Genomic DNA, 23,468 nt, shown 5'->3' with positions numbered 1-23,468 from the left:
ACAGAAATGAGGAGAAATTTCTTTAGCCAGAGGGTAGTGAAATTATGGAATTCTTTGCCACATACAGCTGTGGAGGCCCAATCATTAGGGGCGTTTAAGGAGGAGATAGCTAGGTATCTAATTAGTCAAGGTATCAAGGGATATGGGGATAAGGCTGGAAATTGGGGCTAGATAGGAATAGTTTTAGTTTAGCTCGTGGAGCAGACTTGATGGGCCGAGTGGCCTACTTCTTCTTTGTCTTCTGATCTTGTGAGCAAGATTCCTAGATTACTATCTCCTCCCACACTAGTTCAAGGGTACTGAGTGCTCAAGCATTCAAATTAAGCCACAGTCCTAATATATTGATATCAGCTAACCCTGACCAGAAGTTATATCACCTTGGCTCCATAAATCATTGTGTTCCATTTTAATCTACTAGGCTGTCGTGCCATGTATTAAATAGCTACTACATCAGATGGAAGAGACTCTTCCAATCTTGAGTCGTCTTGCTGACTTATCTTTGCATCAAGGGTTAAGTACAGTGCAGTTCCAACTTGTGCCATGTTCCAATTTCATTTGAAAAATGAAGTGCAACAGTGAAATAGTTCCCATTACCGTTTTTTGAAATATATTATTTGGAAAAGGTGTCCCTGAACATTCCTATTACATTGCAGATCTGAGACAAACATAAACAAAATCATGTACTGTGTTTCTGACGGTTTTTCTAATAATTATTTAAGCAGATGGACTCAAATTCCACAGGGACACCAAGCCCTGCGCAGATTTTTCAGTTTGATCCTGTTTTGAGTTGTATTTACTGGAAGCTACGGGCCGCTCTCAAGTCATGACACATTTTTTTAATAAAACACTGCTGAATGTAATCACAACAAGCACAGGTACAGTCTGCTGTGTGGAAGTTGCCTTAGAATAATTTTCTCATGGATGAAGGTGGGATTACAGGACTCCTGTACACTTATCCTTGTTTAGTAGCTGACCATAAACGCAGTACTGTGCTATGCTGGACTGCTCCTCTAATTATTTTCTTGTTTTCACAGAGCAAATCTAGAGAAGATAAATTGGAAAAAGAGCAGCAAAATAAGTTGATTGAGGAGGAAAAAATGCGCGTTGCTAGGATTCGACAGCAGCAGTTGGAAGTGCAACAGTTCCGTATCTTTGAAGAGCAGCTTAAGAGGCAGGACTTTGAGAAGGAGAAGCAGAAAGAGGTAAAGCTGCAAGTGTCGGAGCAGAGTGATGGTGGGATGCTGACATGCACTGCTGCTGCCTATGGAAACACCGAGCCTTCCGTTCTTCCCCGGTGGGGAGTTAACGTTGCCGGACAGCTGCCAAGTGATGCCCGACCAGGGTGGTGCCCTCCTGTGGATAGGTCCCTCAAACCACAGAGCACCTCAAGTAGTAAGTGTGCTGGAATATCGGAGCAGAACTTGGTCCTTCAATCCCTTGAACCTTCTCTGATTTTCAAATGGACCCTGGCTGATCAGTTTCTTAACTGTGCTTATCTGTCTTGTATCCATACCTGCCTGTTAACAATCAGGCCAGACCTCTACTTTGATTTCTGCAATTGCTACGTGCTTTTTCCCATTTTGAACTGAAATTACAAGTCAGTATGAGAGGCGGGGAAATGTCAAAGTCGAGTTTATCGTCATATGTACAAGTACACGTACGCACAGGGGCAATGAAAAACTTACCTGCAGCGGCATCACAGGCACGTAGCATCAGAGACACCACATTCACAAGAAAGGTTGTGCACCTCGACAAGAGGACATGCACATGTGAGGCCATGCACGTTCATAAGAGGAATCAAAAGATTTATCTAAATGGAGAGAGATTGCAAATGAGTGAAATGCAAAGGGATCCAGGAGTCCTCTGTGCACGAATTGCAAAACTTTAGCAAGCAGGTTTAGCAAGTTGTTGGGAGGGCAACTGACATATTGGCCTTCGCTGCAAGAGGGTTGGAGTTTAAAAATAGGGAAGTATTGTTACAATCGTACAGGATACTGATGAGGCCGTTACCTGGAGTACCACGTACAGTTTTGGTTCCCTTATATAAGAAAGGTTATACTACCATTAGAGACAGATCAAAAGAGATTTGCTGTGCTAACTCCTAGAGTGAGAGGGTTGTCCTATCGCAAGCGGCTGAAGAAGTTGGATCTGTATTCTTTAGAATTTAGAAGAATGAAGGGTGATCCTGTTGAAATGTATGAATCCTAAGGGGACAGGATAGGTATTTGAGATGTTTCAACAAGTGGGAGAGTCTTGAACAGTGGGATAGAGTTCCTAGATTAGGGGATGGTCATTTAAAACAAAGATATGTAGAGCTTTCTCCTCATGGATGGTGGTGAATCTCTGGAATTCTCTACCCAGGAGGGTTAAGGAGGTGAGATCACCGGGGGAGGAGATAAGTATGTTTTGGAAAGATTGGCAAATTGAGGGGAATGGGAAACTGGCACAGAAGAGGAGATGGGGTCTGGGGCAGATCAGCCATGATCACGTCACATTGCAGGGCAGGTTTGAGGGGCTGAATGGCCGATTATGCTCCAATTAACTTTTGTGTTCTTGTGAACCACTAAGAATGATTTTTTTTTTTGGTCACTCATAAAATGTGTTGTGTCTGAAAGTGTGATAGGAGCAGACGTAGAGCAGGGGTTCAGGGATGAATTGAACATTCACAAAGGGAAGAATTGATGGGCCACAGGGAACTGGTGTGGGCGTGGGATTATTTGGATAGCAGTTTGGGGGGAAAAAAAAACTTGGAGAGCACAAAGAGCTGAGTGAAGACTTCCTCCTCCTCTTCCTCCTCCTCCTTTGCTGCATGATTCTATCATTGATATGTTTAGCAATCAGCTTCCCTCATCAGCTTTCAGTGGTGCCTTTCAGATTTCCGTTGGTTTGCATGCACATGTGTGGTGTGCTGCAACTAATCCTGACTCATGTTGTCGCCATACAAAATTACTTTTTAAGATTAATTTTTTCCATTGGGGGACAGGCATTGGGGTGCACCTGTCTTTTGTCTGACTACCATCAGACGTGGTCAGATTCCAGTTGATTTCCTTTCCCTTGGGCGCTCAGTCTAGGCTGACATTGCAGGGCAGCACCCGGGGTACTGCACTGTTGAAGGTGCCATCCCTTGGATGAGACAACAAACTGGGTGTCCTGTGACATCTTGGGTGGATATGAAAAATCGCCTAGCACTATTTCAAAACAGGACGGAGACCCTCCCTGCTTTCCTGCACTAACATTGGTCTATCAAACATCACTAAAACTGATTTTGTTATTGCAGGATCTTGCTATGTTCGAATTGTGAGGTCTTTTTGGTCTCTCTCGCTCTCTCTCTCGTCATCCGTGTTCCTTTCCCATTTAGTATCTACTGGCTTACCTGTTATGGAAGCTGCTGAGCATTAATTTCTGTTGTTTTTGGTGGTGAGGGAGGGTGCAGGGTGGATGTTGAAGTAGAGTGTGTGTGAGGGGGTTGTGGCGGGGTGGGAGGGTGTTATGATGGGCAATTCTGATATCATTCCTTTATCCTCTACGCATCTCTCATGGCAACTGTAGTTGGGCTGACCTTTTTGATGTCACCATCTTGGGTACCAGGCCAGTGGTTGTAGCCTTGTTGCTGCTCTGGTGGGATCATCCCTCTCGATGCAGACAGCAGATTGAACCTGGAGCTTTGTGGTTTCTGACTCGGTTGCTGTGCAAACCCACTAAAATCTCACTGAAGAAACTAGTAATTGTCGTTACGAAAAGCCTCTAACTCAGCCGGAAGCCGCCATTGCTCTTACGCAAGCAGCCCTGCAGATGTTGTTTTTGAAAGTTTTTCATTTAAGCTGTTTGCCCACCACTTCCAGGCACTGCAGTCTACATTACCACTGGCTGCATGAAAAAAATTACTCCAACTCCCTCCTCACTTCCTCCCCAGTTCCTTTACTGATTAGCCTAAATCTAGTTACCAATCTCTCTCTCATTAATTCTTATCAAAACCTCATAATTTAGAACATCTTTAGTAACTTTTTTTGGTAAGTTTAAGAAGGCCTTTGATGAAGTCCCACTTAAGAGGTTAGTCTGCAAAATTGAAGCACATGGATTCAGAGTAATGTACTGGATTGAAAATTGGTTGGCAGACAGGGAACAGTAGGAATAAATGGGACTTCCTCTGGGTGGCAGGCAGTGGCTATTTGGGTGCCGTAGGGATCAGTGTCTGGGACCCAGATATTTACAATATTATCAATGATTTAGAAGAGGAAAGCAATTGTAATCTTTCTAAGTTTGCTGACAATACAAAACTGAGTAGGATTGAGGTCACAAAGCATCTTCAAGTTAAGTGAGCAGGCAAATACATGACAGGTGCAGTTTAACTTGGATAAATGTGAAGTCATCCACCTTGGTAGGAAAAACAGAAAGGCAGAGTAATATTTAAATAGTGACAGACTGGGAAATGTTGACATAAAAAAGGGTCTGGGTATTCTTATACAGCAGTCACTGATGCAGGTGCAGCAAGCAGTTAAGAAGGCAAATGGCGAGAGGTTTTGAGTACAGGAGCAAGGATGCCGCATTGCAATTGTACAGGACCTTGGTGAGACCACACCTGGAGTATTGAGGACTGTTTTGGTCTCCTTACCCAAGAAAGGAGATACTTGGCATAGAGGAGCTGCAGTGAAGGTTCTAAAGACTAATTCCTGGGATGGTGGGTCTGTCGTATGAGGAGAGGTTCGATTGATTCGGCCTGAATTCACCAGAACTTAGAAGAATGAGAAGAGATCTCATTGAAGTGTAACAAATTCTGATAGGATGAGACCGATTGGGTGTGAGGTGTTTCCCTATGATTGGATGTAAGAGATACAGGACCAAGATGAGGAGAAGTGTCTTCACTCAGAGGGTGATGAACCTGTGGAATCCATTTCCACAGAGGCTGTAGAGGCCAAGTCGTTGATTGTATTTAAAAATGGATTTCTAGGTACAAAAGATGTCAAGCAAAACTGAGAGAGAGCTCTATTGAGATCAGCCATGATCATATTAAAGATTGGGGCAGGTGCAAAAGGCCGAATGATCTACCACCTGCTCCTGCTTTCTGTGTTTCCTCTAGACTGCATGACCAAGGCTTGCCTTCCTCAGCCTGAACTGAACACTGCTTTCATGTGGGCAATTACTGATTTCACACTGAGGCTTCAGGAGGTTTGCACAATCAACAACGATCAACAGTTAGAGCCCAGTCTGCACTAACTTGCTCAGTAAACCTCAGCAGGGTAGCAACAAAGCTCCAAGCGCTGGGCCCAGTGCAGGCAGAATTATCAGCCAGTCTCCATCCACAGGAAGTATACGTGGGGGAGATGTGGTCAAAGTTGCCACACCCCACCAAAATCTATGGAAAAGACACCTGCTATGATTAATGGGCCGAATTACCTCTTCCTCCACTACCAAAATATTCTTTCATACATACTGACTGCAAATGCAAGATTTAACACCACAGAACTCCACATGATGACCTGCACCAAAGGTACCAGTTACTGAGGAATAAATGTGCAGTACATTTTGATTTCTTCATTTTGGTTGCAGAGTTGGCCTGGGTTTAGGTATCGGTGAAGAATGGAGATGCTGACATCAGTGTAATCAATTGTCTTTGAAGCAGAATTCTAGCTGAGCTCTCGGGAACAGTGTGACAGCACACTGAGCTCTTGACGAGAACAGCAACTCATTGTTTCTTCTTAATCTGCATTGCACAAACCATTCTAGCCAAATAGTCTGTTTCATTGCTGTAAAACAGCCATATACCAGTTCAAATACAGTTGAATCCTCACCATTCTTGCAAGTTCACGTCTGAACCCACTCTGGTGGACTATTGGAAATGATTGTTTTCAAGCAGTTATACAGCTAATTATTCCTTAATATCTTGCAGGGCAAAATGTTGATGGGCTTCAGCACGTGGTCCTTCCAAAGAATCTTTGCCAAAGGTTTTTGATGCGGGCTGATGCAAATACAGCACGAGGAATAGAAACCTGTGGAATTCTTAGTGGGAAGCTGGTAAGACTTCAAATAAAAGCTATAATGGTAAAGCATTTTTCTAAGGCCCTCCTTTATGCCAGTGGCTTCAGGTGCTGTTTTTCACAGATCCCTGTTGATTTATAACTGTGTATGTTTTGTTTCACTGAATTCTATAACCTGCTCAGAACACAAGAATAAGAACATACAACAATAGGGACAGGAATAGGCCATTCAGCCCCTCTAACTTTCCCCACTGTTCAATATGATAATGGCAGATCTGCCTCAGGCCTCATCTCCTATTGCCAGTTAGCCCTCAATTCTCTGACATTTCAAAAATTTACATACCTCTTTAAATACCTCCAGTGATCTAGCCTTCACAACCCTCCAGGGTTGAGAATTTTATTGTTGTAATTTGTTTTGCATTGACAGGTATCATCAGCAGAGATGCTTTAGTGTCATAGAGAGAGAGTCAAAGAGAGACGGCATGGAAACAGGCCTTTTGGCCCATTGAGTCCATGCTGATCATTAACCCACCCATTTACAATGACCCTACATTAATCCTTTATTTTCATTCTATTCTGCCACTCACCTATGCACTAGGGGCAATTTCCATTGGCCAATTAATCTACCAACCCACAAGTATTTGGGGTAAAGGAGGACACTGGAGCACGTGGAGGAAACCTACGTGGTCACATGAAGAAAATGCAATCTCCACATAGACAAGATTGAGCCCAGGTCTTTGGTGCTGTGATGCAGTGGCTCCACTAGCTGAGCCACTGTGATGCCAATGATACTCACTCACACATCCTTCCTGTTGTCCAGTATTGCGCTGGCTTCTGCTGATGGTCCCTGCTTGCCATATGGTAGCTGTACACTGACAAAGGAAGTGTCGTGAAAGAAGTACAGAATGCAGGAAAGTTGGTTGTGAAGTTTCAGACTGTGTTTGACCATTATAATAGAACATAGAACAATTACAGCACAATTCAGGCCCTTCGGCCCACAAAGGTGTGCTGAAATGTTTTTTCACTTTGCATCCAAACTAAACTTAAACGCAAAGATTGACATAAATTCCATGATGTTCTGCAAGCCCCGTGAACGCAATTACTCACAATATATTGTGACCACAGCTGGAGCTTCCACGGCAACAGGCTGACCTTGAATCATTTAAGGTCTGAGCTTCCACTGCGCTATCCAGATGCTGGGTGGATTCTGCAGCAGAGACTTTGCCATCTGATGGTGCATCGTGGTGGATCCACATGTGTGTTAATAGAGCTGCCCAAAATTTACATACTGAAAAGAACAGGTCCCCAACCTGTGCAAAGTTAGTCTTGGACTTGTGTATACCCCCCACATTGGTGATCTGGCAGGCTGTTGAACATTTAATTGTACTTATCCATCGGCTTCTTTAGCCTGCCTAACCCAAGTCCTTCATAAGTGGAACTGTTGTGCAACTTCACCTACTGGGTGGTAAATTTGTTTATTACTGTCATATGTACGGAGGTACAGTGAAAAACTTTGTTTTGCATGCCATCCATACGGATCTTTTCATTCTGGCTGTGCATTGAGGTAGTACAAGGAAAGGCAATAACAGAATGCAGAATAAAGTGTTACAGTTACAGAGAGAGTGCAGTGCAGGCAGACAGTAAGGTGCAAGAACATAACGAGGTAGATTATGAGGCCAAGAGCCCATTTTATTGTACTAGGGGATTGTTCAATAGTCTTATAACAGTGGGAGCTGGTATCAATGTCACCCCTGCCCTTTTTCTCAGTGAAAGTCTCGCCACCTGCAGACCCCGCCTCGAAGCTAACTTCTGCAACAGGTGAACTGTCTGTACTGGAGCTGCTGACACAGGATGGTGTGCACTCTTCACCACTGTCTTCCTCTTCTTTCACCTGCTTTCCTTCCAGTACTCCCTGCCGTTCTTAGCTCGAAAAACAAACAAACTGGAGGAACTCAGCGGGTCAGGCACCTCTGTGGGGGCAAAGGGATAGTCAACGTTTCGGGTTGAGATCCTGCATAGGACTGGGAGTGTGGAGGGGAGGTAGTTGGTATACAGAGGTGAGAGGGAGGGATGAGGTAGGGTCTGGCACACGATAGGTGGGACCAGGTGAGGAGGGAGATGATGGGCAGATGTAACCAGTTGGAAGAGGAGATGGGAGACGCGGTAGATATTGCGTGTGGGTGATAGGCAGTTGAGACTGGGTGGGGGTGGGGAGAACCTAGGTGGGTCAGAAGGAGAGAGAAGGGAGCACAGTGAGTGCAGCTTGCTTGAAGTTGGAAAATTCAGTGTCCATACCATTGGGTTGTAAACTACTTGGGTGGAATATAAAGTGTTGTTCTTCTAGTTTGGGTTTTGGCCTCACCCTGACAGTGGAGAAGGCGGAGGGCAGACGGGTCAGTGTGGGAATGGGAAGGGGAGTTGAAATCACATACGACCGGGGCCTCAGAGTAGCGAGTACGGACAGGGCGCAGGTGTCTGCAAAATGGTGGCTTGGTCTCGCCAGTGTAGACGAGGCCGCCTCGAGAACACTGCATGGAGGTTGAAGGAGGTGCATGCGAACCTTCGCCTGACTTGGAAGGGCTGTTTACGTCCCTCGACGGTGGTGAGCAAGGAGGTGCAGGGACAGGTATTGCACCTTCTGCAGTTGCAGGGGAAGTGCCTGGGTATGGGGAAGGGGCGGATGAGCGCATCAGGGAGTCAGGAAGAAAGAGGTCCCTGTCGAAATCAGAAAGTAGGGGAAAGGGGAAGGCTGTGGAGTTAATTCAAAATGGATCGATTGATTTCTGGATATTGAGGGAATCAAGGGATGCAGAGTAATGCAGGAAAATGATGTGGAGGTGCAAGGTCAGCCATGATCATGATGACGGTAGAGCAGGCTCAAAGGTTTAAACAGCCCACTGCTGCTCGGATTTCTTGGGCTATATTCCAATGAATGACACCAGCCCCAAACCCAACCCTGTACAATTTGTGCTGTTTTACCCCAAGGCCTGTGATCCACTGATAAATTCTGTACAGACTGTATCTTTCAAGGCCACACTGACATGGTTATGATCACTGGGCAGCACACACCAGTTAGAACCATGTAAAAAGAAACTGCCCTCCTCGTAAATTGTGAACTCTCAACAAATGCTTTTTACCAGATGAATGGATCATAAGCCTATTTTTCTCGTTTGTTGTAATACTGCTTTCTACATCTCACTGACCTTGACTGTGTGCGTGAGGTCGCTATGCATTTGCACCACTGCATACAGGTCTTTTTGCCTGACTGCCATAGCTGTCTGATCCTGCTGCCTTCAGCGAGCTTCTCTGAAGCTCTTCTGTGCATTAAGGCCATCTCTTCCCTTCTCCACTTCCTCCACCAAGGTCTCCAGAACAGGGCCAGAGAGTCTTGGTACCAGATCTTGCTCCCAAACTGTGCTGCTATTACACCTTTTGCCACTCTCTGGATGAGCTATAGAACAGGAACTACTGCAACTACAGTGCCTCCATTCCCTTAGGTGGCTTATGTAACACGGTTGCTTTAAGTGATGCACAATATTATCTGCAGAAATGTTAATTATCAGGCTGCGTGAAGTTGGTGTGCGGCCTACACTGGAATTAACAAGCTTGGGTTAATCCTGCATCATGATTTTCAGGGCCTATTTAGACCCAAACTCTCATGAAAAACAAACTGCACTGTCGTAACTTGGAATTGTTATGACTCTAAACTACCTTAACAAGGCAGTTTTAATATTGATACACATTGTTCTGATATTCTATTTGCAGACACATGACGAGTTTACAATTACACATGTAATAATACCTAAACAGTCTGGGGGACCAGATTACTGTGACACCGAGAATGAAGAGGAATTGTTTACTATTCAGAATGAACATGGCCTTATCACTTTGGGCTGGATCCATGTAAGTTAATGAAATGAATGCTCTGGGAATAGTAGGGGATTTCAACTCCTCCAATATTAACTGCGACAGAATCAGATTAAAAAAGCGTAACACGTGCAGAATTCTTAATGTATTCAGGATTTTTTTTTAGCCTGTAGGTAGCAAGCCTAACAGGAGAGGGCAGTTTAACAAGTGAAGCTGGCAGATGGAAAGGTTATCAGTGGGAGAGGGACAGAATGAATACAAGGCAAAAATTTAGTTTTGGATTTTTGTCACAAAAAAGTTTTGCTTTTTGCATTAAATGTGCACTTTCTAAATCTATTTACAGACCCATCCAACACAGACTGCATTTCTTTCAAGTGTTGATCTTCATACTCATTGCTCCTATCAGTTGATGTTGCCAGAGTCCATTGCAATTGTTTGTGCTCCCAAACACAATGAGTAAGTATACGTATGAATATGAAACCAGTAGTTATTTATCTCTTCACACTCGTGCTAATAGTTCTGATTTAGAAATTCCTCAGAAAACTTGAGAATCAATTGGTTCTCAAGTTCGCTGAGGAATTTCTAAACTAATAATCAATAAAGGCAGAGAAACAAAGGACTGCAGATGCTGGAATCTGGATGAAAAACATGATGATGCTGCAGGAACTCAGCAGGCCAGGCAACATCCATGGATAAAAGCTGGTGGTCAAAGTTTCAGGTCAGGACCTTTCAAGATTGCTGCCTGGCCTGCTGAGTTCATCCAGCATCGTGTTTTTCATCAATAAAGGGAGACTTTGCAAATCTGTCGGCCAATGTAGAGCCTCGCCTGCTGGTGGCAAGTATTGTCAGTTGGATTGTGCTGCCCTTTGTTAGTAGTGGCATTCTTACGTCTTGAGTGAGGAGGTTAGGAGTACAAGGTGGGACTAGGTTGGGTAGCTCAATGTTGACTGGCATGGGCACGTTGGGCTGAATGGCTTCCTTCTGTGGCTCCATATACTGTAAGTGAGCCAAACCGTGCTGACATTTAGGGTCCATTTGAGCCACCATTTTTTCCTCTTTTGACCATTAGTATACTTGTACCTCTGTTCCCTTATGCTGTGTTCACCTAACCTCTTCTTAAATGCATCTGTGTTATTTAACCCATCTTCACATTCCACACTTCTTCATTGTTCTCTGGATGAAGATATTTCTTGTGGATTCTCTGCCTCTCTCTGTCTCTGCCCCCCACCCCCTGTCCCTCTCTGCCCCTCTCTGACCTGACCCCCCCCCCCCCAACGCCCCCTCCATGACTTTTTCTGTTTTTGTATCTGCCTTTGTGCCTCTCCACATGTCTCTTTGTCCATGTTCCTTTCCGAATCATCCAGACAAACGCGAGTTACCAAAATGTACTCGGCTTTGAACCAAATGGGATCAGAAAGATAGGTTTTTGATGGTTGGCATGAACATGATAGGCTGAAGGCACTGTTTCTGTGCTGTATGACTGACTCTGGTACTTGCTCTGTGGGGTTCCAAAGATGATTTTGTCTATTGAACCTTATTTTCTATGTAGAGGTGGGATTCCTGTGATTGGGTTTGCAGGCATTACATTAGACCAAGACACACTGTAGCACAGGAGACTTGCGGTTATTATTTTAATTGCAAATTTGCAGCCTGTATACGTTTGTTTTTCACATAACTGATGTTTTCTGTACCGACATTGATAACTTGAATTGTTATCAATGTTCAGTTATTTCATTTTGCCTTGAAGGATACTTTCAGCTCTTGTTGATTAGTGTTTGATACTTTCTAGGACTGCAGCCTTCCGCCTTACTCCTGCAGGGATGCTGGAAGTTTCCTCCTGCCGAAAGAAAGGGTTTCATCCACATTCTAAAGAGCCAGCTTTATACCAAGTATGTGCCCAGTATTATCATATGCAATTACTATTTCTTGCTGTGAACAGGTTGCGTAAAGAAGTAGAAGTAAGAGTAGGTCATTTGACCCCTTTTGCCTGTACTGTCTTTCAACAAGATCACAGTGGATCTTTTACCTCAGTGTTGCTTTTCTGCATATCCCCCATATCCCTTGATTATCTTAATATTCAGATAGCTATTGATCCCTATCTTGACTTGCTCAATAACTAAGCTTCCTCAGCTCTCTAAGGTTGAAGATTCGAAAGATTCACCATTCTCTGGGTGAAGAAATTCCTTCTCATCGCAGCCCTGAATGGCTAACACTTCATTGTGTTCCCTGGTTCTAGGCACCCCAGCAAAGTGTAACCAAATCCCTGCATCCTCCCCATTTTGCCCCATAAGAATTTAATATGTTTCAATCAAATGTTATTGAGTTTTATTTTAAGAACTAAGGTTGGAATGATGTAATCCAAAGGTTTCTTTGAGCAAAAAAGGCCGTAAGATCAGTGTAAATCACAAGACAAGATCACAAGGCAAAGGAGCAGAAGTAGGCCATTTGGCCCATCAAGTCTGCTCCATGAGCTAAACTAAAACTATTCCTATCTAGCCCCAATTTCCGGCCTTTTCCCCATATCCCTTGATACCTTGACTAATTAGATACCTATCAATCTCCTCCATAAACGCCCCCAATGATTGGGCCTCCACAGCTGTATGTGGCAAAAAATTCCTTAATTTCACTACCCTCTGGCTAAAGAAATTTCTCCTCATTTCTGTTTTAAACCGGTACCCTCTAATTCTAAGATTGTGCCCTCTAGTCCTGGACTCACCCACCAGGGGAAACAGCTTAGTCACATCTACTTTGTCCAGTCCTTTCAACATTCTGAATGTTTCTATGAGGTTCCCTTTCATTCTTCTGTACTCCAGTGAGGACAGTCCAAGAGCCGACAAACGCTCATCATAAGTAAGCCCTTTCATTCCAGGAATCATCCTCGTAAATCTTTTCTGAACACTCTCCAACATCAGTACATCCTTCCTAAGATATGGGGCCCAAAACTGCACACAGTATTCAAAATGAGGCCTCACCAGTGCCCCATAGAGCCTCATCAACACTTCCCTATTTTTATACATTATACCTTGCGAAATGAATGCCAACATGGCATTTGCTTTCTTTACCGCCAATCCGACCTGGTGGTTAACCTTTAGGGTATCTTGCACGAGGACCCCCAAGTCCCTTTGCACTTCTGTACTTTGAATTTTCTCCCCCTCTAGATAGTAATCTGCCTGTTTGTTTCTTTTTCCAAAGTGTACAACGGCACATTTCTCAACATTGAATCTCATCTGCCATTTCTTTGCCCATTCTCCTAAACTATCTAAGTCTCTCTGCAACCTTCCTGTTTCTTAAATACTCCCTACTCCTCCACCTATCTTGGTGTCGTCTGCAAACTTAGCCACAAAACCATTTACTCCATAATCCAAATTATTAATGTACAAAGTAAAAAAAAGCGGCCCCAACACCGACCCCTGTAGAACACCACTAGTAACTGGTAGCCAACCAGAAGAGGATCCCTTTATTCCCACCCTTTGCTTTCTGCCTACCAGCCAATGCTCCACTCATTCCAATATCCTACCTGTAATTCCATGAGCTCTCATCTTATTAATCAGCCTCTCGTGCGGCACCTTGTCAAAGGCCTTTTGAAAGTCTAAATACACAACATCCACAACCTCTCCCTTATCCACCCTACCTGAGATTTCCTCAAAAAACTCCAATAGGTTGGTCAGGCAGGATCTTCCCTTCACGAAACCCTGCTGGCTTGGACCTATCTTGCCTTGCACCTCTAGGTATTCCATAACCTCATCCTTGAGGATCGATTCCAAAAACTTTCCAACCACTGACGTCAGACTAATAGGTCTGTAATTTCCTTACTAATTTCCGGACTAATAATCTTACTTTGCCTAAAGATTACTTGCCTAATCTTCATGGCATAGTGGGTCTTCTCGTACTGGGTGCCGCTATCAGACTCTTTCCTTCCCCCAATGAACAGTCATTCAAACTAAGTTTCAGACTGACACGCACGAGTCCTGGATTTAAGGCTGGATTTGGGTCAGAATCTGTCTCTACACTCTGTTGCTTGACATCTCAGGAAGTTCAACAGCAGGTCCCGGACTTGCTGGGACTCTCTCTGTGTTACACAAAGGGGAAATGTCATGCAGATTCTGTACCAGCTCAAAACTTGGGATCTGAAGCCATATGGATTCAGTGGGCATCAATGGCCTGCATATTAGGAGACAAGGGGCAAACTGATCTACTTAGTTTAAATTGTTTTGCTTTAATTATATCATTAATTATTTTTCAGTGTTTTTCTGTTCTTTTAAAATTTATTGAACAATTATTTACCACAATTTTACTATTTTTGTTTTAAATGTCTGCACAGCTGTAGTTTTTATCATAGGAAGATGTGTTATACAGAATATGACACTGGGATAAGAACTTGCTGGCAAATGTTAGCATTTCTGAATTGAGTTGCTGACATATGCCCATAAGTGTCAGAAAGATCGGGACTCTGCCAAAATGCAAAGTCCTACAACTTGCAGGATGTTCTTCGGTGGGCTCTTCCCAAATGCACTCCCATCTGTGGAGTGGAGTGCAAATTTGCTACATGTCCCCAGTAGTTAGACTTTGGGGTTCATTTAGACCTGGCATAGGGGCAGCAAGTCCATTCATTTTGATAGAGAGGAATGGATCCAAAAGAGAAGGATAAATACTGGCTATGCTTAATTTTTTTTTAAAATTTTAAGCTTTAATAACATTTTTAATAATCTGGGTTTTCAATAGTGTTAGAAATGAATTTTATGAAAGGCAGGGAGAGTCAGAAACAATAATTTATGCCAAATTTGGCAGCCAGCTGTCTAAGACTTCTTGCCATTTTGTGGATGGAGCTTTACCTGGCTCTCATATGTGATGACATTATATTGTGCAAGAACTTGCCACTGTGCAGGACATCTCCATTTAGGATCAGGATGGCTTCAGCCAGCAACTCAACGTCAGGAATCTTGAATAGCTAAAATTGTACTCGACCTTATCGATCAAAGACAAGCTCAGCAAATTGACAGCATGGATTCTGAATAGTTACATTTATACTTAACCTTGTATATATGTGATGGCTTCAGGTAGGTGAAGTCCAGGGACTTGTTGAAATGGCTAATTTGGACAAATCAAATTATGAATTATTCAGTGTCTTAAATTATGAAAGGTAGGTGGGAGAATATTAGTGAGTGAATTCCTGAGCTTAGAGCCCAGAAGGTTGATACCATGATGTCCGTAGTGGGTCAGAGATACTGGAGGATGCACAAGAGACCAGACTGAAGGCTGTAACAAAAGTACAGAAGATAGAAACCATGAAGCACCCACATTATGAACAATAAAACTCCTTGAGCAGTTAAGAGTGAAATGCTGAAGAAAGGCACAGTATTCAGTTGAGGATTGCATATGAGGCTTGCTTGTTTAATACAGTACTCTGTGAATGGAACAATAAATGTCAAACTTATGTCTGATTCTTTTACAGACTTGCAAACACATTATTATAAAAGATATGAATATAATCATCTTGGACATGAGGTGACAATGTGAGACTACCACATACATGGAGTCGGTATAAATTATTTCTATTGTAAGGACACAAATGTCGCTTTCAAATTTCAATGACCAGTTTTGGCCAACTGGATTATTTAATGCTCTTTTTGTATATTCATGTTACAAAAAAATGCATACCGGTCGCTAATATTTATTTTTGAAATGCACCAAATATTTCACAGGCATAATGTGAAATTATAAATGCTAGTTATCCACAAGACTGTTTATAAAATCGAATCTGCACTTCAATCAGAAACCAATAAATATTAATCTCTTTGGTACTTGTGTTTCTCTTAATTTTTTTGAGTTTAGAAATATGGCCTAGTATTGTTACAAAATAATGAGAATAGAGAGAAAAGTAGAAGGGTACAGATTTATGGCCATATCACAATGTATAAACCTGTTGTTGTTAATTGCATTGGTTTTTATGATGCAGGAATGATGGTCACCAGCAATATCAGTATTTTCAATAAGACTGATTTCTACATGATCAGGGACATTCTCATAGATTTTTTTACTTGGATGTCAGAACTCAGTAAGAGCACAGGCCACAACTGAATTCAGAAACCAACTGGACTGCTTTAAACAAGCATCTTTTACAATAGTTTATGAAACCATTTTTTTAATAGCAATAACTTTAAGATAACTGTATCCCCCGAAGCAAGTAAAAGCAGAACACATCTTAGTGAAAGGAAATATAGGAAAATGTGGACAGATTATAAGTGCAGCAATGGGAGGCCTTTTAATCTGAAGTCAAAAGGTTCAAAGCAATTTTAAAATGAAACATGGTGCCACAGAACCATTGATATTTTGAAATAAATAAACCAAGGTATAGGTTTAAATTTTATCTGGCATGCTTATTTTTGTTTATGTCAAACTAGTTAGCCATTAGCTAAATAAATAGGTATCAAATATATATCAGGAAACACAAGACAATTGTGAAAATACTGGCAGCACATTCTGACTTTATTTTAAAAACTCCCATTCATTCAGTTAAAGCTACAGGTAATGTCTGGTGATAGAGCAATGGAATGAAAACAGTAGGAAGTATTTTTCTCTCATTGCACGTTCACAGTTTTTTGTTGCAACAAGATACGAAAGAGAGAGGAAAAAAGAGGCGGGGGAGAGAAGAGATAACAGTTTAAAAGCATTTGCGGTGTACAATAGATGGACCAGCCTCGTCATATTCAGGCTTGCTAATCCACATCTGCTGGAAGGTGGAAAGTGAGGCCAGAATGGAGCCACCGATCCAGACTGAATACTTGCGCTCGGGAGGAGCAATTATCTGTTAATAAAGCAATAGGAGAGTAATAAGTATTTTATGTAGGTACTTTTCAGTCACAGCATAGTTAATTAGTTTGCTTTATTTTTGAATCTTTTTGGGCATCAGGTTCTGTTAGAATTCTCATTTTATTTTCTTTAATTTCCATTAAACTCTTATTTCACATCACTGGTCAGACTCAGACTGCTTTGAGTAGTTCCCCATAGATGATTATCTCCTGTCTGAGTAGCAGCACACACGTTGTTTGCAGTCAAAAACTGTGTGAATAACCAGGGTTTCCAAGTTATCCATAATGCTATTCAACTCACATATTTAAAGTGTATTCAATATTAAATTTATCAGAAGTCTGATGTAAAAATGAATTTGTTGCTTTACTGTAATACTTAACCATTTTGGAGCTGTCTCTCCTGTAGGTAGCAGGAAAAGGGAAGTGCATCCCAGCAATGGAAAAAAAGGATTTTAGTTTTTAACAAGTCATAAAATATACTTACTGTACAATTTTTCTAAACTAAGCTTTACCTGTGTTATATAAAAATGAAGATAACTTCAAAGCTGAGATTACAAGGGAAATAAATCAAACTTGTCAAATATGGAACAGTGAAATAGTAATATGAAAGTCAAAATGGAGATCTGTGTTAAGTATTTTACAGTTTTGAATGTAGGCTCTGTAAGAAAATTTATGAATATGGAAAATGGACCAGTTCTGTAGTCCTAGGTTCTATCTGCAGTTCTATCTTGTTTTTTTTTTAGCTTTAAGTACACCTGTCAACTAAATCACATACTGAGCCAAATTTAATGCAAGAAGAATGTCAATTCATGTTTTTGATGACACTTGTTTGACTACAGTATCCGAACAGCAACATTAAAGTTTTTTTTTTCATGCTCTGCCTTAAACAATTGACTTCTACAAAAAAAAATCTTTTCATTCCTATATTTAACTAACAGTCAGTGATCAAATTTCACCAATAAGTTTCCAATGACTGTTTAAGGTATCATTTTCCTGGGAGAAGGATCATCCTAATTGATGCTATCAAGAAATCAATAATGAAAATACAAGAAATAACATTGTTTCTTTTCCTTAAATGTCGATTCAACTAACCTTGATTTTCATGGTGCTGGGAGCCAATGCAGTGATTTCCTTTTGCATACGGTCAGCGATACCAGGGTACATGGTGGTACCTCCAGACAGTACGTTGTTGGCATACAAATCCTTCCTGATGTCGATATCACACTTCATGATGCTGTTGTATGTGGTCTCATGAATACCTGCAGACTCCATCCCTACCAAAGAAGTACCATAGTTAATCCATGAAAAATGTAAAATTAAAGTGAGTTTCACATGAAAATTTCTTTTGTAAGATGTGTCTTGGAGTTCTGGTTATCTTTGTAGAGATGAGCATCTCGATGTGTGGCTGGGATTTGGTGTAGTCTGTGAACAGCGATGAATGAAGCGGATACCAATTAGGTGTAGTTGCCTTGTTTATATTGTTGAACACCTCCCCAAAGCAGTGCCTGCCAGTATTCTTGTGCACTGATGTTTGAAGACCCACAACATTATTGCTTTGGTGGGAGTGCCATCAATTAAGCCACAACTGACCATAAGAATTTCAACAGTAACATAGAACAAGAGTAAACTGTTTTGTCTCGCAGTCTATTCTATCCATCATTGGCTTATGATTTAGCTGTATATCAACTCTATACCCTTTTACCTCAATATTTGGAGACAATGGTCTTTGGCTGAGAATCACTTACCTGCTTAATGATGAAATCCATTATATCTGAGTCCCAGTATTTCATTTATGTTAGTGACAATTTTGAATTGTTAAACTAAATTTAGGTCCCAAATTGAATTTGCACCTATGAACCTTCTTATTGATAGGATTTTGTGATCTCTGCCTAATCAATTTTGCAGCATATATGCTTGGAACCCTTTAAGGAACCTGAAGTAGCAAATGTTTGTAATCATAAAATCAACTCACCAATGAAAGAAGGTTGGAAGAGAGTCTCGGGGCATCGGAAACGCTCGTTGCCTATGGTGATGACCTGGCCATCGGGCAGCTCATAACTTTTCTCCAAAGAGGAAGAGGAGGCCGCAGTGGCCATTTCATTCTCAAAGTCAAGAGCCACATAGCACAGTTTCTCTTTAATGTCACGGACAATCTCGCGTTCAGCTGTAAATCAGAGAAATGGCACATAAGTTCTCTCTTAATTATAACTTACCACTCGATGTGCCTTGAGATCTAATAAAGGGTTTATTTGATCTAGTGGCCTAGCTCATTATAAAACTGCAGATACATTGGTCAACGCGAAGGGTGACTTCCCTAGAGTCGAAAGGTAAAAGTGTGATTTTTATTTTAAATCTTGAAACAAGTGTAAGTATAAATAGTAAAGTTGCGTGCATTTGTTTATGCAGCATCAACTCCCGCTTGCTGGTCAGTATCCGCTGTGGGTGCGGGTTGCTGTTTTACTTGTCCGTGCCCTTAAAAGGGTGAAGGTTGGACTGAGTTGTCTGTACCTGTGTTGAAGGTCAGTCAAGAACGCCCAACCTGGAGAGTGGGTTTTGAAATGGTCAGGTGGGAGGTTCTGCCACCGCTGTACCGTCGGATGTTTTTCAAAAATTATTGAAAGATTGGGGGTTGAAAAAGCACTATCAGTATTGAAAACAAATAAAAATGCAGACGCTGGAATCCGAAGCAAAAACAGAAAATACTTGAAGGACTTAGCCAGTCAAGCAGCATCTGCAAACATTTTTTGTTTCGGATTCCAGCGTCTGGATTTTTTTCCGAGCCTTTATCAAAAGAGAAACCAGTTAACTCAATGAACCCCAGTTCCGAGGAAGGGTTCCTGATCCCAAAATAAACAGCGTTCTCTTACCACAGGCGCTTCGTGTCTGCCTGCGTTCTTACAGCACCTTTTTTTTTGTTTTCGTCTGGAAAATGCTGTGTTTAATTGCAAAAGCAAACTAATTCTTAAAAAAAGAACGATTGCCTTGAAATGAATGTTAAAATATCTTGGTCTGGAGCCTTAGAACACTGTTGTGAACTTTACGTGGGTTAACGTGAGTTGATAGCAACTGCTAAACTAAAACCGGCCCATTACCTGTAGTGACGAACGAATAGCCACGTTCAGTGAGGATTTTCATGAGGTAGTCTGTGAGATCGCGGCCAGCCAGGTCCAGACGCATGATGGCATGGGGCAGGGCGTAGCCCTCGTAGATTGGCACGTTGTGGGTGACACCATCTCCGGAGTCCAGCACAATACCTGCACACGGGCACAAGCACTGCATCAGTAACAGCCGGAGGTGGCCCATCTCCCAAGTGCTAATACAGGAAACACTGTTCCCACTTACCGGTTGTACGGCCGGAGGCGTAAAGGGATAGCACGGCTTGTATAGCAACATACATGGCTGGCACGTTAAATGTCTCAAACATGATCTGGAAATGACCAGAGATGGGAGTAATTACCAAGAGCTGTTGCAAGGCCACGCCTGCTAGTCAACACTTGAAAGACCTGATGTAGGTTCTTACTGCCCTCCCAGTGTTTATATAACAGGGATTTTTAAACCTGGTGAGTGAGTCACACCGAAGCAGGAAGGTGGTTAGGTGGGTGGGTGAACAGGCGCTGCCGTACCTGGGTCATCTTCTCGCGGTTGGCTTTGGGATTGAGGGGAGCCTCGGTGAGGAGAGTTGGATGTTCTTCGGGAGCCACTCGAAGCTCATTATAGAAAGTATGGTGCCAGATCTGCAGAGAGAATGACCGTAGTTTTAAAATACTGCTCAGCCCAAACGGTACTTTAAATTGTGATACCAATTACAGCATTCGATGTCTAAAACAGTGTTTAGCTGGGATGGTTTAACTACTCGGGAAGAATGCAAATAATCCCTTGCCTTCTCCATATCGTCCCAATTTGTGATGATTCCGTGCTCGATGGGATATTTCAAGGTTAGGATACCTCTCTTGCTCTGAGCCTCGTCACCTACATAGCTGTCTTTCTGGCCCATCCCGACCATGACGCCCTGTGGGATTAAACAGGACAGGTAGAATGCATGTGTGCATCAACTCGAGGTCGCAATACAACTCGCCGCCGCACGGAGAAGTAAAACCAATATCAACTGGATTTAATTTGATACATTTAGCAACTTGTCCTCGATCTTCAATGTATAATTGTTCTCCGCTCTTTCCAATCCTAGATGGGCTGATAATATCGACCCATCGTTACAGCTGGCATATTAAGCAGGGAAGCAGACCAGGTATATGAAAACAAATGCAGGGAGTCTAAGCGGATCATTTTCTGTGTCCATTTCTTATCTCCAGCATCTTCGGCTTTTTAACTGCACAGATCTACCGCCCCCTACCAATTCGTATCTGACCCTTGCTCTTTCCTCACGTTTCCTTTTCAAGTATTCATTCCAATTCCCTTTCCAAGATCACTGTTGAATCCGTTTTCTCCCTCCCTCAGGCAATGCGCTTAAGATCACAGAAACACAGGAGACTGCAGATGCTTAAGACCATAGTAGCTCGCTGCCCAACTCCCCACCCACCCCCTCCCTCCAACACCTATCGCCACCTCCTCGCCACACCCCGCCTGCTCTCCAGCACCTTGCTCTGTGTCCTCTGTTACCGACCCAGTGGAAGTTCAAGTCTTCCACTCTATTCCTCCGAACTCTTTTTTGCAGCTATCCTATCTAAATCCTGATGCACATCCAGTAAAATTATTTTTTTTTAACATAAATCGTTCAATTAAGCCTCTAGGGTCTCTCGCTGCCTTTGCAGCGTCGCGGCCGGGAGCGGCTAACCTGGTGCCGTGGGCGGCCCACGATGGAAGGGAAAACGGCCCGAGGAGCGTCATCCCCGGCGAAGCCAGCCTTACACAGTCCGGAGCCGTTGTCGCAAACCAGCGCTGTGCTTTCCTCCTCGTCACACATGGTCAACCTTGCTGAGTCTTAAGGGAATAAAAACGGAGAGTTAACCAACAGTCCAGATTAGAAAATACAGCCAGAGTGTTTGTGTGTGCATGTTTACCTTTCCCTCCCTATGAGCTCCTGTATCTATCAATAGCGTCGATAAATAAATGCAATGCTGGTTCCAGAATCATAACGGGACCAGGACAAACTTGAACTTGGGGGTAATAAGTTCTGTATAAAACTGCATTTGAACTGATTACTATTGCCATTGTCTCTTTTCACGGTGTTTGAGATTGTCGTGCAGTCCTTGGTGAATTTAAAATAGCCACCAAAAAGTCTAAAGTTCTCGTTCCACTGTACAGGTCCCTTCAGTGTGTTACAGTCGGACTTTGCATTCTTCAAAGTAGCCAATAGATCCCCTGCTCAGACAGGAAGTCCAAATACATGAAAGGCCCTTCTTTAAACGTATCTTTTCCTAATTAGGAAATCCCTGCAACTCTGCAAAATATTCTCTTAAGTGTGTTTTTTGGAACATGGCTCGCAGTAGCTGCTGCCCATTCTCTGCACTGACTTCAGGTTTGTAATGCTAACAGTGACCAGAGAGGCGTTGGAGACGGGCTGAGAAAGAACCATATTTAGTAATACAGTAACCCCAGAATCCACAACACCGAGCGAAGGCAGGCCAATATATTACAACAATCACACGTAAGGCGGGGACGAGACAAACTCGTCCAAACTGATTCTTCGTTAGATTCTGTCCCGATTGGCCACCTTTACCAGATATAGGAAACACTACCAAGAAGATGAAACAACTGTTAAAAACACACACACACATACACACTAGGATTCTGATGCTGAAAAGAGAATCCCTTTTTAAACGTTAAATGGTCGCGGCTGGGCATCCAACTACTTGATGGAGGCCCATGCTATTGCCCTGCTACATAAGGAGTCCGGAACGGAACGAACATCAACTCAGTTATAAGCTCTGGAAGGATTCCACCACCCAATGTACCGAAACTCTACCAAGCCAGTTGCAGGGGAATCAAGCGTTACTTGAGAGAGGTAGTTAAGGTAACGCAGCGATGCCACTTGCAAATTCACTGCGCACAACAAAATAAACTTACTTAGGACAGATGTTTTCAAAAACTTGCATTTGTCAGTAACAGCAGAACCAAATCCACTTTATCAACCATATGACATACAGTATCTTTTGAAATCATACAAAATGCTTCAGAATCAAGGTTTTACTTTAAATCTTTCTGCTAATGTTATTAAAAAACAGAATCAGCGTACAATAACTAATAATCTTCCATTTACATTCAATTATTGCAACGACGAGAAATAAATGGCTGGTTTCAATTTGCAAGCATACAATTCTCTGACAAGCCCTCTGCTCGTTGCAATTTCGCCATTAATAAAACTGAGAATAATTGTCTGAAAATGAGTAATGTACATAGAAAGAACTGCAGGTTAACCCTTGCCTGGGACTCACCCTGTCGGTGCTTTGCCGGGGTCCTTTACTCTGGGATGGTGCACTCTCCCTCCCTGGTTTGTTAAGTTTTATAGCCCCTAGGTCTCGTCACCCTCTGCCTCCACCCACAGCAGCCCCAAAAAAGGACCAGACCCCAAGCCTGGTTACACGGATTCCTACAGCCATATACGGTTCTTACACAAAAGCACTTCGCTGGGTGGCCGAGGGCTCTCGGTGCATTTTACTGCATTCCAAGTGCTCAGTTCATCAAGTAAACGGGAGTATCAACGTCTAACATAAACAGATTCGAAAGTCAGGAGCAGCTGCAAATATACATTGACAGGCGCTGATAGATCACCCCCTGGAACCGCTCAATTATCTCCCGTAACCAAAAAGGCAAAAAAAAAAGTCCCAATGCAAACAGGTTAAACTCGCATTATATATTAGGC

The 23,468-nt window shown here is 42.6% G+C and overlaps 2 protein-coding genes across 3 annotated transcripts in view; one reads left to right on the top strand and one right to left on the bottom strand.

The window, feature by feature from the left end:
* Positions 1 to 15,643, top strand: part of stambpl1 (STAM binding protein-like 1) — a 43,274-nt gene extending 27,631 nt beyond the window's left edge. For both annotated transcript variants that reach the window (XM_052027590.1, XM_052027591.1), the window contains exons 6-11: positions 1,035 to 1,392; positions 5,888 to 6,012; positions 9,741 to 9,878; positions 10,186 to 10,298; positions 11,632 to 11,731; positions 15,295 to 15,643. In XM_052027590.1, coding sequence (XP_051883550.1) covers positions 1,035 to 1,392; positions 5,888 to 6,012; positions 9,741 to 9,878; positions 10,186 to 10,298; positions 11,632 to 11,731; positions 15,295 to 15,351 — 891 coding nt within the window. In that variant the 3' untranslated portion in view covers positions 15,352 to 15,643. The remainder of the gene's footprint in view (positions 1 to 1,034; positions 1,393 to 5,887; positions 6,013 to 9,740; positions 9,879 to 10,185; positions 10,299 to 11,631; positions 11,732 to 15,294) is intronic.
* Positions 15,208 to 23,196, bottom strand: acta2 (actin alpha 2, smooth muscle). The gene is made up of 9 exons (XM_052027592.1): positions 23,041 to 23,196; positions 21,441 to 21,586; positions 20,532 to 20,660; positions 20,275 to 20,385; positions 19,994 to 20,078; positions 19,744 to 19,905; positions 18,624 to 18,815; positions 17,744 to 17,925; positions 15,208 to 16,647 (listed from the first exon to the last, which is right to left on the bottom strand). Exons 2-9 carry the CDS (start codon positions 21,567 to 21,569, stop codon positions 16,504 to 16,506), a joined length of 1,134 nt encoding a protein of 377 aa, XP_051883552.1. The 5' UTR covers positions 21,570 to 21,586; positions 23,041 to 23,196; the 3' UTR covers positions 15,208 to 16,503.
* Positions 23,197 to 23,468: the final 272 nt, after the last annotated feature.

The sequence above is a fragment of the Pristis pectinata genome, chromosome 12 (genome assembly GCF_009764475.1).
Source record: "Pristis pectinata isolate sPriPec2 chromosome 12, sPriPec2.1.pri, whole genome shotgun sequence".
Classification (NCBI taxonomy): Eukaryota; Metazoa; Chordata; class Chondrichthyes; order Rhinopristiformes; family Pristidae; genus Pristis; species Pristis pectinata.
This window is presented reverse-complemented; position numbering and strand designations above follow the sequence as displayed.

Excerpts from the sequence above, each read along its gene's own strand:
- acta2 (XM_052027592.1), bottom strand. The coding sequence starts at position 21,569 with ATGTGTGACGAGGAGGAAAGCACAGCGCTGGTTTGCGACAACGGCTCC. Across the intron at positions 20,386-20,531 it reads ATTGGGACGATATGGAGAAG|ATCTGGCACCATACTTTCTA; the intron begins GCAAGGGATTAT and ends TTCTCTCTGCAG. Across the intron at positions 19,906-19,993 it reads CGCCTCCGGCCGTACAACCG|GTATTGTGCTGGACTCCGGA; the intron begins GTAAGTGGGAAC and ends GCCCGTGTGCAG.